This window comes from Nerophis lumbriciformis, linkage group LG17 (assembly GCF_033978685.3).
Source record: "Nerophis lumbriciformis linkage group LG17, RoL_Nlum_v2.1, whole genome shotgun sequence".
Taxonomy (NCBI): Eukaryota; Metazoa; Chordata; class Actinopteri; order Syngnathiformes; family Syngnathidae; genus Nerophis; species Nerophis lumbriciformis.
Window position 1 is genome coordinate 14,560,889 of NC_084564.2, and position 13,142 is coordinate 14,574,030.

The 13,142-nt window shown below is 38.5% G+C and overlaps 1 protein-coding gene across 1 annotated transcript in view; it reads left to right on the forward strand.

Annotated features, from left to right (window-relative positions):
* The first annotated feature begins 5,040 nt into the window (after positions 1-5,040).
* Positions 5,041-13,142, forward strand: part of bace2 (beta-secretase 2) — a 41,401-nt gene continuing 33,299 nt past the window's right edge. The window contains exon 1 of the mRNA XM_061972573.2: positions 5,041-5,516. Within this exon, the coding sequence (XP_061828557.1) occupies positions 5,220-5,516 (297 nt within the window). The 5' untranslated portion in view covers positions 5,041-5,219. The remainder of the gene's footprint in view (positions 5,517-13,142) is intronic.

Genomic DNA, 13,142 nt, shown 5'->3' on the forward strand with positions numbered 1-13,142 from the left:
ATAAAGCTAAGAAAATTATTTCCAACTCACAACACCCACTCTTCCCTGAAAAAGGAACCCTGCCATCAGGGAGAAGACTCCAGGTCCCACTATGCAAATCTAACCGCCTTAAATTATCATTTGTCCCAGCCTCCATTAAGCTGACCAACAATGTGCAATAGAATGTTAATACATAGGTTAGCACTTTTTTAGCACATAGCACTGTAGCACATAGCACTTTAGAACTAAGCACTTTAGCACACAGCACTTTATCCATGAGCTCTAGTGCAATGCACACTGGTACTTTATCTTTATCTCCATACTGTAGATTTTATGCCTACATCAAAGTGCCACCTATGTCTATCAAGCTCCATATTCTGATGTTTAAATGTTAGTTGTCTGGTTGTGGTTGTGTCTGTGCTTGTGTTTTTGTTCTGTTGTTTTTGGGTATGTTAAGAAAGCAATGATGCACTGTGCCCAAGACAAATTTCCCCGCGGGGACAATAAAGTTGAACCTTGAACCTTGAATGAATGGTCTATTTTCGATCTGTTTTCATATATAAGGCGCACCGGATTATAGGGTGCATCAAAGGAGTCATGTTATTATTTTTGTCTAAATGGAAAGCACTTCCTTATGGTCTACATAACATGTAATGGTGGTTCTTCGGTCAAAATGTTGCATAGATTATGATTTACAGATCATCTTCAAGCCGCTTTCTGACAGTCGCTTCCGGATGCACCAATTTGTGGGCGGTCTTATTTACGTGGCTCACCTTCGGCAGCGTCTTCTCCCCGTCATCTTTGTTGTAGCGGTGTAGCGTGCAAGGACGGGAGTGGAAGAACTGTCAAAAGATGGAGCTAACTGTTTTAATGACATTCTGACTTTACTTCAGTCAATAACGGAGCAGCGTCTTCTCATCCGGAAACAACAACAAGGCCGGAAATGTGTACCGTGAAAAAACGTCCGACCGGAACTCTCTAGTACAGGTTCTTAAACTTGTTGGAGGTACCGAACCCCACCAGTTTCATATGCGCATTCACCGAACGCTTCTTTAGTGAACAATAAAATGTTTTTTTGTTTCAAATTCAAGACAAAGTTATATGCTTTTGGTAACACTTTAGTATGGGGAACATATTCTAAGTAACAAAGACTTCATTTAGAGTTATTTGGACACTAGGGGAACATATTCTAAGTAATAAAGACTTAATTTAGAGTTATTTGGTTAGGGTTAGGGTCAGGGTTAGAGGGTTAGGGTTATAACCCTCTATCGGTGAATAAGGCATTAATAAGTACTTAATAATGACTAGTTAAGAGCCAATATGTTACTAATTTGCATGTTAATAAGCAACTAATTCATGGTGAATATGTTCCCCATACTAAAGTGTTACCATGTTTTTTTTTACTGGTGAACAAAATGAACCGTGCATGAACATCACCTTGTTCAAAGAACAAAACCAACACAGTGCATAAACTCACAACAAATTACACACCTGCAAATCAGTCAGCTGTTGCCGTATCCGTAATACGCCGATAAAGAGAAGTTTGTATTTACACGATGAGTCGGGTGTGTTTTGACCTCCGCCGAACCCCTGAGGCTTCGATCGAACCCAGGTTAAGAACCACTGCTCTAATAACTAAAGTTCCTTGGGTGAATAAAATAAACTCACTACACCGGTATGTTTTAGCGCTTTCATGGCGAGTTTACTGACAGATATAAGTAAGAACTTTACACTACTTTATATTAGAAATGGCAACAGCGGAGGATGAATGTCCCATAACAAGAAGATAGAGAAAAAGAAGTAGCTTATCGACCATGGTGTTCTCAGATATTTATGCAGATCCAAAATACAGATTAGCAGGTACCAGAAGGTAAGAAAAGTTGCTTTTGAATAATATTGCGAAACAAAACGGCAGATAATATGTCTTACCTTATACACACACATCATAACAATACTCGTATGTTGAAGCACAGTACAATCCATCAAGCGGTGCGGCTTCATAGCTTACCAAAGTCGTATTAAAACATTTTGATAGATTTTTGAGCACCGTGTGTAATGTTCTATATTTTTAATGGAACATATAAAATGTTGGTGTTTTGTTAACTAGAGTCATATTGCCATCATGTTGCAGTCTATACGTATCCCTTATGTTTGACTGCCATCTACTGGTCACACATATAATGTACCAAATAAAATTGCTTCGGGGTCGGTAGGCAAAACCGGAATTGTTCCGTACATTAGGTGCACCGGGTTATAAGGCGCACTTTTGAGTTTTGAGCCTTATAGTCCGGAAAATACAGTACTTGTTAAATAAAACCTCTGCCTTGTTTTTAATGAACGGGGGTAAAAAAGGATTTTGACAAAATAAAAATATCGATCTTATCGCTCTAGTATCGTTCATATACTGATACTACCTTGGTATCGGTTGCAACCACCAACGGTTGTTGTTATATTATTCTCTCTCTACACTCTTATTAATCTACTTATTGATGTCCTGTTAATAGCTGCTTAATGTCTGCTTTTGTTCAAGTTTACTGAGCGCTTATTTATCGGTGTTGTTTCAAACCAGCTTAGCAGCTAGTTTAGCTGTTAGCATGCCTCCTCCTGGCTTGCGGTCGGTGTGTGTTATTACGAGTGTAGCGGCTCCACACTGTGTCTGCAGATACATAATTAGCTGCTGCTGTCTAAATATTAACGCAGTGTCAGCCAGAGAGGATCGACGTTTGTGACTGGCATTGATAGGCATTAATCAGCAATGGCAATCAGGGGATTACGCTTATGAAAACCAGTCGATACTGATCAGCACATCCCTGATAATACTTGATAATACATCTAATTAACAATCAATGTATTTATTTTTTTTAGAATATATCGAGGGCCAATATAAACAAGCTGCAGGACAAAAAGGGTCCATCGCCGCACTTTGGATAGTACTTTGTTGGATTTGAAAATGTAACTAAAAAAAATAAAAAAATAAAAAAATGGGGAAAAAGTCAACAGCAATCGGTTATGAATGATGGGCAGGGCAACCACCTCATAGTAAATTCTGCAGCAACATTAGATTTTTACATACTTCACTGTATAACATTATTTTACTTTTGCTTCAGTACAATATTTTTACTATTACTGAAATAACATTTGTACACACTTTATGTTATTCAATAAGAAGGCGTGCCCAAGCATTGGACTGGTACTTAGTAATAAGTGATAGTTATTTTTAATGCATCATAGTTACTGGAAAAGTTTCACCTTTATGCCTCCCTTGAGTTAATAGTTATAAACACCTAAGTTAGACATGTTTATCTTGAATACTAGAAAGAATGAGGGGATTTCCATGCAAGTTCAGAAAGTGACACTAAATCGTTACGCATTTAAAGTCCAGTATGTTTTCATAACACTGTTTTTAATAAATGTTGTTGTATTTGCCATTACTATGATTTTTACTATAGATAATAATAATCAGAAAAGTGATTATTATTATTAATAATAATACTATTAGGATCAGAGATTGGTCAATGGTTGGCAGCAACATTGATTTTAATACAGTTTTTTAGAGATGTCCGATAATATCGGCCTGCCGATATTATCGGCCGATAAATGCGTTAAAATGTAATATCGGAAATTATCGGTATCGTTTTTTTTATTTATCGGTATCGTTTTTTTTTTTTGTTTTTGTTTTTTTTAAATTAAATCAACATAAAAAAACACAAGATACACTTACAATTAGTGCATCAACCCAAAAAACCTCCCTCCCCCATTTACACTCATTCACACTCATTCACACAAAAGGGTTGTTTCTTTCTGTTATTAATATTCTGCTTCCTACATTATATATCAATATATATCAATACAGTCTGCAAGGGATACAGTCCGTAAGCACACATGATTGTGCGTGCTGCTGGTCCACTAATAGTACTAACCTTTAACAGTTAATTTTACTAATTTTCATTAATTACTAACTGTTTTTATATTGTTTTACTTTCTTTTTTATTCAAGAAAATGTTTTTAATTTATTTATCTTATTTTATTTTATTTTATTTTTTTAAAGTACATTATCTTCACCATACCTGGTTGTCCAAATTAGGCATAATTATGTGTTAATTCCACGACTGTATACATCGGTTGATATCGGTATCGGTTGATATCGGTATTGGTAATTAAAGAGTTGGACAATATCGGAATATCGGATATCGGCAAAAAGCCATTATCGGACATCCCTATAGTATTTTTTTTTAGAGTGTCAGATTTAAAACAAAACCTTACACTTGAGAACCTTATGTATATTTTATATATTTTTACATTTTCCACATTCAATCATTCAACCTTTTTAAAATATGGATTATATTATCTTGCCAAAATGTTTTGTATTTGGGGAATTTTATAAGTATGAGTACTACAAAACAAACAAAGTGAAAGTCAAAACACAAATGTATTATTTCAGTCGTAAAACAGTAGGTAATTTATGCATGCTTTGAATGGGAATAAGTAGTACAATTTGGGGGACTAATGTAAAAAAAAAAGGTTTATTAAAAAATCTGTCATATCAAATGAAATGTCAACAAAGTTGAAAAAGCTGTTTATATGAAGATACAATACAATGTCTAACATTGCCTTTAAATTGAGAAATGTGTTTCTGGTTGTGTTGTCATTTTTAGGCCAATTCAAGGAAAAAGGCGATTAAAAAATGTTCTCGGAAATAAATATCATCCAGCAAATTTCATTCATCAACACCAAAATTTAAGTGTGTATTGTGAGTTAGGACTCCTCTAAGAATTGGTTGGAGAAAAAAAAAAAAAAAAGTAGATTCTGAGTGTAAAGTTCAATCACATGGTTTGGTTATTCGCCTGGCTGCAGGCAAACACGAAATCAGGTTGAGATTGTGGAAATAAGATCAGCATTTCCGTTAAGATGACTTCAAAATAAAACACATGTATTTTAAAATGCCCAATATTTTTGACAGTGTGTTTTAGTTTGAAGTACAACACCGGAAGTATTATGTGTTACGTTGTCTAGCAAAAGTTACTCATGTTTTTTTTTCATGCTTTTTTCACGCCACTCTAAATTGTCTCTTGCCTTTCTTTCACAATGACGACGTGACTAGCTGACGCTGTAGTGGAGAGGAAAAGTCCGCGGTGATGGCGTTGAAATAATGGCCGAACTAAAAACTTAGGAACCACGCTGTAAACCCGGAGACTCACCCTAACTTGGCCATCCCGTCCCAGCAATAGAATAACAACACGATGGCTGCCGGTGCTTATGCCCCCCTTTTGGCGTTTGTTTTCAGCTTTCCCCTCCTCGACGTCAACGAGGCTTACCTCTCGATTCCTCTCAAAATCTTCCCGGGGAAGTACAACATCTCCACGGCGGTGAGTTTATCCACCGTCCGCCTGGTCGCTCTGACGCCCGATGGCAAGGGTCTCTCCCTGGCCACCGACCCCAGCGGTCAAGTCAACTTTGTGGACATGGTGGGCAACCTGCAAGGGGACTCCGGGAGAGGATACTACATAGAAATGTTGATTGGCACCCCGGGACAACAGGTAATGTGTATTCTCTTTTATATAGTTGTTTATGGCTCTCTTCAACGTTGCTGTAACGATATGAAAATTCAATCAATCAATCAATCAATCAAAGTTTATTTATATAGCCCTAAATCACGAGTGTCTCAAAGGGCTGCACAAGCCACAACAACATCCTCGGCTCAGATCCCGCATCAGGGCAAGGAAAAAACTCAACCCAATGGGCTACAATGAGAAACCTTGGAGGGGACTGCAGATGTGGGGACCCCCCCCCCCCCCACCCCCCAGGCGACCGGTGCAATGGACATCGAGTGGCTCTAGTTATTAGTGTGAGGCCCCTTTTACACTAAGCCGGCATAATTCATTACCATGAATTGATTTACGTGGACCCCGACTTAAACAAGTTGAAAACTTATTCGGGTGTTATCATTTAGTGGTCAATTGTACGGAATATGTACTGTACTGTGCAATCTACTAATAAAAGTTTCAATCAATCAAAAAAAAGGTAAAGGTAAATCCCACCTAACCTTATACGTGTCCACACACAACAATGCCACCGTTAAAGACCACCTCCGTCCGCCGGCGCAACTCAACCTAGTACGCATGTGCGGAAAATGCACACGTCATAGTCACTTCCAGTGTTGCTTTGTGTGCCAGTTAAATTTAACTTACCTGAACAATATCCAGTGTTGTGGTATTTCAATTAACTGGAATCCAGTACGCTATAGGGCCCTTTTGCAGCGAATCACACCTGAGACATCATAAATTAATAAAATCTTGTGATAAAGAACATTTTACAACAGTCAATCTAGGGATCTAGATATCTGGTCAGGATACTCCTCACTCTTTTGCCTTCACCTTCATTGTCCATTTGTTTTTGGTGACTTTATATATTACTTTATATACTTTATATAATACTAGACCTAGACGTTGAGTCCGCGACATACATGGCGGACAATAACCGATACCGTCTGCTTTGCCAGTCCAAATGCATTCGCTGTTTTCCGTAGTTTTCCGTCGACGGCCAGGTAATACAAAACACACGCTATCCATCACATCCACGGGAGCCCACATTCTCGTTGACTCTCCTTCGACAAATGGACAAAGTTTTTCGATAAGTAGAATCACAGCTGACCTGGACATTCGAAAGTTCTCTTGCCGTCTGAGAAGTGTTGTATTCGAAATAGCTGCAATCGCTTTCTCTTAAGGTATGCATGTGTGATTTCCACAAGCGTCTGTACAGACGGAAAGAGAAACACGACATGTTTGGATGACTCGCCTTCGTATTTCCAGTGGTTAGCTCTGAGTTACGAAACCGCTTTATTATGAAATTGGCTGTGGCGTGTTCTTTCTGACGTTACTTCCTGTGTGGGGCACAGACTTTCTGGCGTCACTTCCTGTGTGGGCGCGGTCTTTCTGGCGTCACTTCCTCTCCGAACTCAGTTTGTCAATCAATCAATTAATCAATCAATTCCTTTATTGTCATTGTCATAATAACACTTAAGTCATACATGTCAACGAGATTTTGTTTGAGCTTTGTCCAGCGGCATAGAAACTGCATTGAAGTGCAGGTTGACCATAGTTTACAGTTTAGCATTGTTAGGAAGATGGCGAATAGAGGGACGTGGGGGTGGGAACAGTCGGATGTCTGATGGGTGTTCCGTTGATGTTGCAGCAATGCAATGTCCAGAGCACAATTAATGAGGTGGTGAAGAGTGAGGTAATAAGATGGTCCGGGGCAGCAAAGGGGCAGGCTGTTCATTTAGGAGTCTCACAGCCTGGGGATACAGACTGTGAGACATTCTGGTGGTCCTGGCGCGAATCGATCTATACCTCCTTCCAGAGGGTAGCAGGTTGAAGAGGCCATGTGCTGGGTGGTATCTGTCCTTCAGGATGTTGTGTACTCGCTTTAGGCAGCGAGTTGTGTACATGGCACTCATCTCTGGGAGTATCGTCCTTGTAATTTTCCCCGCCGCTTTAACGACTCGCTGGAGGGCCTGTTGGTTCGCTTTAGTGCAGCTAGCAAACCACACTAAAAAGCCGTAAGTGAGGACACTGCTGATGGCACAGTTGTAAAAGTTTACCATTGATTTCTGCGGAATGTTTGCGCATTTTAGTTTACTGAACAAAAAAAAAAGACGTTGTTGGGCCTTTCCGACTGTAGAAGCAGTGTTAATGTTGCAGCATAGATCTTCTGTTATTTTCACCCCTAAGAATTTGAAATGCTTGACCCTTTCTACGAGATTGTTATTAATTAAAAGTGGAGGGTGTTTGTTCTGCCCTTTCCTGCGGAAGTCTACAATTAGTTATTTGGTTTTGTAAGTGTTAAGAACCAAGTTATTGTTAGCACACCATGAAGCCAGCTGTTGGACCTCTGCATTGTATGCTGTCTAATCATTGTTCCTGATGAACCCAAGTACCGTGGTGTCTTCGGCATATTTGACGTTGATTGTAAACGATCAATGAGTCCATACACAGCTAAGTGCCGGAGATTCAAGAAATACCTGTGTAAAAATTTGTCCGAGGACGGGGACTTTAAACGCTGGTTTAGCGTGGCTGAAACGGGGCTTAGGCTAAATAATTATTTGTTTAAGGGGTGGAGACAAGTCAGCAGCGCAGACATGTCCCCAAATGATGCACAGATGAGTGGTCTACCCCGGGTCCCGACTTTGAACAGCTAGCGCCTCATCTGTGGTCACCTAATCTGTGCAGAGTAGAAAAGAGACGGCAGATCAACTGGTCTAAAAGGGGGGTCTATTTAAAGGCTAGAGTATACAAATGAGTTTTAAGATGGGACTTAAATGCTTCTACTGAGGTAGCATCTCTAACTGTTACCGGGAGGGCATTCCAGAGTACTGGAGCCCGAATAGAAAACGCTCTATATTTACCATTTGAAAGGCAATTAAAAAAAAAAAAAAAAGAATAGTGAACAACAGGCTGAATAAGTGTACGTTATATGACGCATAAATAACCAACTGAGAACTAACTGGTATGTTAACGTAACATATTATGGTAATAGTCATTTAAATAACTATAACATATAGACAGAGGTGGGTAGAGTAGCCAGAAATTGTACTCAAGTAAGAGTACTGTTACTTTAGAGATTTATTACTCAAGTAAAAGTAAGGAGTAGTCACCCAAATATTTACTTGAGTAAAAATAAAAAGTATGTTGTGAAAAAACTACTCAAGTACTGAGTAACTGATGAGTAACATACACACACATATCATCTATATATATATATATATATATATATATATATATATATATATATATATATATTTATATATATATTTATATATATATATATATATATATATATATATATATATATATATATATATATATATATATATATATATATGTATATATATATTTGTGTGTATATGTGTATATATATATATATATATATATATATATATATATATACATACACTCAAATATATATATACACACACACACATTTATATATATATACACATATATATATATATATATATATATATATATATATATATACAGTATATAATTTATATTTATTTATTTTGCCGTTTTTGTTTACATGTTAAAGGTGTTTTAATGAATATACATGCATGTTTAACACATATAGATTCCTTTATTTCATGAAGACAAGAATATAAGTTGGTGTATTACCTGATTCTGATGACTTGCATTGATTGTAATCAGACAGTAGTGCTGATAGCGTCCACGTTTTCAAATGGAGGAGAAAAAAAGTTCCTCCTTTCTGTCTAATACCACATGAAAGTGGTTGATTTTTGGCATCTTATTTGTCCAGCTTCCATATTCGTTTTTATACACTTTACAAGAAATACATTGGCGGCAAACTCCGTAGCTTGCTAGCTTGTTTACGCTGGCTTTCGGAGACTCTTGTTTTGAAAGCGCAGGCGCGATGGAGCGGCACTTTTATTGTGAAGACAGGAACTGTGCAGTCAGTCTTTAGGCTTTTGACGGGAAATAAAAAAGGGTCTTTTTTCCTTCACACTTTTGATTGATTGATTGAAACTTTTATCAGTAGATTGCACAGTACAGTACATATTCCGTACAATTGACCACTAAATGGTAACACCCCAATAAGTTTTTCAACTTGTTTAAGTCAGGTCATGTGACCGCCTGGCTCTGTTTGATTGGTCCAACGTCACCAGTGACTGCATCTGATTGGTGGAACGGAGTGAACGTCACCATTGACTGTATTTGTTGAAACGCAGGCACTATGAAGGTCTGTCTGACAGACCAAAACAAACAAAGCGTGCATTAACAGATCGATAAAAATTAGTAGCGAGTAGCGAGCTGAATGTAGATAAAAGTAGCGGAGTAAAAGTAGCGTTTCTTCTCTATAAATATACTCAAGTAAAAGTAAAAGTAAGTTGCATTAAAACTACTCTTAGAAGTACAATTTATCCCAAAAGTTACTCAAGTAGATGTAACGGAGTAAATGTAGCGCGTTACTACCCACCTCTGCATATAGAACATGCTATACGTTTACCAAACAATCTGTCACTCCTATTTGCTAAAGCCCATGAAATCTTATACGTCTAGTCTCTTACGTGAATGAGCTAAAAAATATTATTTGATATTTTACGGTAATGTGTTAATAATTTCACACATAAATCGCTCCTTAGTATAAGTCGCATCCCCGTCCAAACTATGAAAAAAAACTGCGATTTTTAGTCCAAAAAATACGGTAGTATCTTTGACTAATAAATCACTCGAAATATGCACTTTAGCTGAGATAGGCTCCAGCACCCCCCGCAACCCCGAAAGGGACAAGCGGTAGAAAATGGATGGATGGATGGATTCTAGTAAAACTGGTCCACCCTCTTTATGATTTATTTATTTGTCAAATTGTACATATTTTAATAAACATCCAGTTCCAAACATTGGGGCTGTTTCTAATAGGTACCTTGTGCTAAAGGTTTTGTTGGTGTATTGCAAATATTTTCCATCTACTGTACTGTAGCAGCTATTTCCAAATTGTTTGCTACCTTCCTGGAACCTGTTTCTCTTTCACACACCTGCCCTTAGGAGGAGGAAGTGTGATTTACTGGTAAAAACACATTTTGAAATGTGTATTAGTAAAAAGCAGAACACATTTTGGGCCATAACTGGTTCAATCTTCATCAACATGCAGACAATCTGCTATCATGGATATGTTTAAACGTAATTGATATATTGGAAGATTTGATTAAATGATTTTTTACCAAAATACACCCACTGCTTGTAATTTATCCATAATGTAATAGTCTAATTAAATTGACAATGAGCAAAATTGGTGGCATTACATACAAACAGCACAAAAAACACATTTATTTGGCAGATGTAGTATCAGAAATCTAAAAACCGTCAAAAGTTTGGACACTTCCTCGTTCTATAGCGTGAGTAAGTGTTCTGTGTTGTACAGTGTGCATATGTTTAAAGTGGAGGCTCCTTGTCTTGATGATGCTTGACAGGGTTGTTAAATGTGCAGATGGTGATTACAAGATAAGATGAGACTAATAGTAGAGTAAACAATCTTTGTGTTAGAGACAGGCATTGGTTAATCAATTGCGTGGCATTGGTTGGCGATTCATGGCGTCTTTAAAGGCCTACTGAAATGATTTTTTTTTATTTAAACGGGGATAGCAGATCCATTCTATGTGTCATACTTGATCATTTCGCGATATTGCCATATTTTTGCTGAAAGGATTTAGTATAGAACAACGACGATAAAGTTCGCAACTTTTGGTCGCTGATTTAAAAAAAAGCCTTGCCTGTACCGGAAGTAGCGTGACGTCACAAGTTGAAAGTCTCCTCACATTTCCCCATTGTTTACACCAGCAGCGAGAGCGATTGGGACCGAGAAAACGACGATTACCCCATTAATTTGAGCCAGGATGAAAGATTCGTGGATGAGGAACGTGAGAGTGAAGGATTAGAGTGCAGTGCAGGACGCATCTTTTTTCTCTCTGACTGTAACTTAGGTACAAGGGCTCATTGGATTCCACACTCTCTCCTTTTTCTATTGTGGATCACGGATTTGTATTTTAAACCACCTCGGATACTATATCCTCTTGAAAATGAGAGTCGAGAACGCGAAATGGACATTCACAGTGACTTTTATCTCTACGACAATACATCGGTGAAGCACTTTAGCTACGGAGCTAACGTGATAGCATCGGGCTTAACTGCAGATAGAAACAGAATAAATAAACCCCTGACTGGAAGGATAGACAGAAAATCAACAATACTATTAAACCATGGAGCTGTAACTACACGGTTAATGCTTTCCAGCCTGGCGAAGCTTAACAATGCTGTTGCTAACGACGCCATTGAAGCTAACTTAGCTATGAACCTTGACAGAGCTATGATAAAAACATTAGCTCTCCACCTACGCCAACCCTCATCTGCTCATCAACACCGAAGCTCACCTGCGTTCCAGCGATCGACGGAGCGACGAAGGACTTCACCCGATCATCGATGCGGTCGGCGGCTAGCGTCGGATAGCGCGTCTGCTATCCAAGTCAAAGTCCTCCTGGTTGTGTTGCTGTAGCCAGACGCTAATACACCGATCGCATCTACAGCTTTCTTCTTTGCAGTCTCCATTGTTCATTAAACAAATTGCAAAAGATTCACCAACACAGATGTCCAGAATACTGTGGAATTTTGCGATGAAAACTGAGCTTTTTGTATTGGATACAATGGCGTCCCAATACTTCCGTTTCAACCATCGACGTCACGCGTATACGTCATCATACCTAGACGTTTTCAACCGGAAGTTTTGCAGGAAATTTAAAATTGCACTTTATAAGTTAACCCGGCTGTATTGGCATGTGTTGCAATGTTAAGATTTCATCATTGATATATAAACTATCAGACTGCGTGGTCGGTAGTAGTGGGTTTCAGTAGGCCTTTAAGCAATTGAGGCAAAAATAGAGTGCACTGTTGAGGTACTGTTGATTTAGTCGCAAGTCATGGTCTGGAGAAGAAGAACATGACTTCAAACCTTTTGGATTCAAAACTATTATTAAAGAAAATCGTGCATTTCAGCCACACTTTCTGAAATGCAAGTACTGTACCATCATGTGAGATGTAAGTTTTTGTGCAATTCTGAGGCATATTTTTACCCAAAATTTTGGTTGGTTTCCAAATAATACAACCTTGATGGTATTTAAATCAAGCAAATCCTTTGTCCAAACAGTAATGGTATAGAGAACTGTGGTGCAAAACCCTAATTCACAGATCATGTCGAAGAAGGGTTATTTTATGTTATCTCCTTGGGTGCAGTTAAATTCTCTGTATCCTTGCTCTGTTGTTGCCTTACAGTACTCCAGTTTTTAATAACATAACACACTAACACAGTAGCCTATTGTGTCACATCATAGAATCAGATCAGCTGTCCACCGCCACTATGTTGGGATAGTACCGTGTCTGTGGGGTGCACGCAGCCGCCTGGAGGTGTGTAGGTACGCTCAACCCTCCTCACATGCTGCTCTCACATGATGCTGGCCTGTGAGGACCATTGTTTCTTAGCAGGCAGCTGACAGGGATTACGAGGCTCCCAAACGGAGCACAGAGCTGCCCCACACTTGCAGCGACTCCCTCGTCTTTCTTCCTCCTCATTTTCAGGGTGATTACGCAGAACTAGGCATG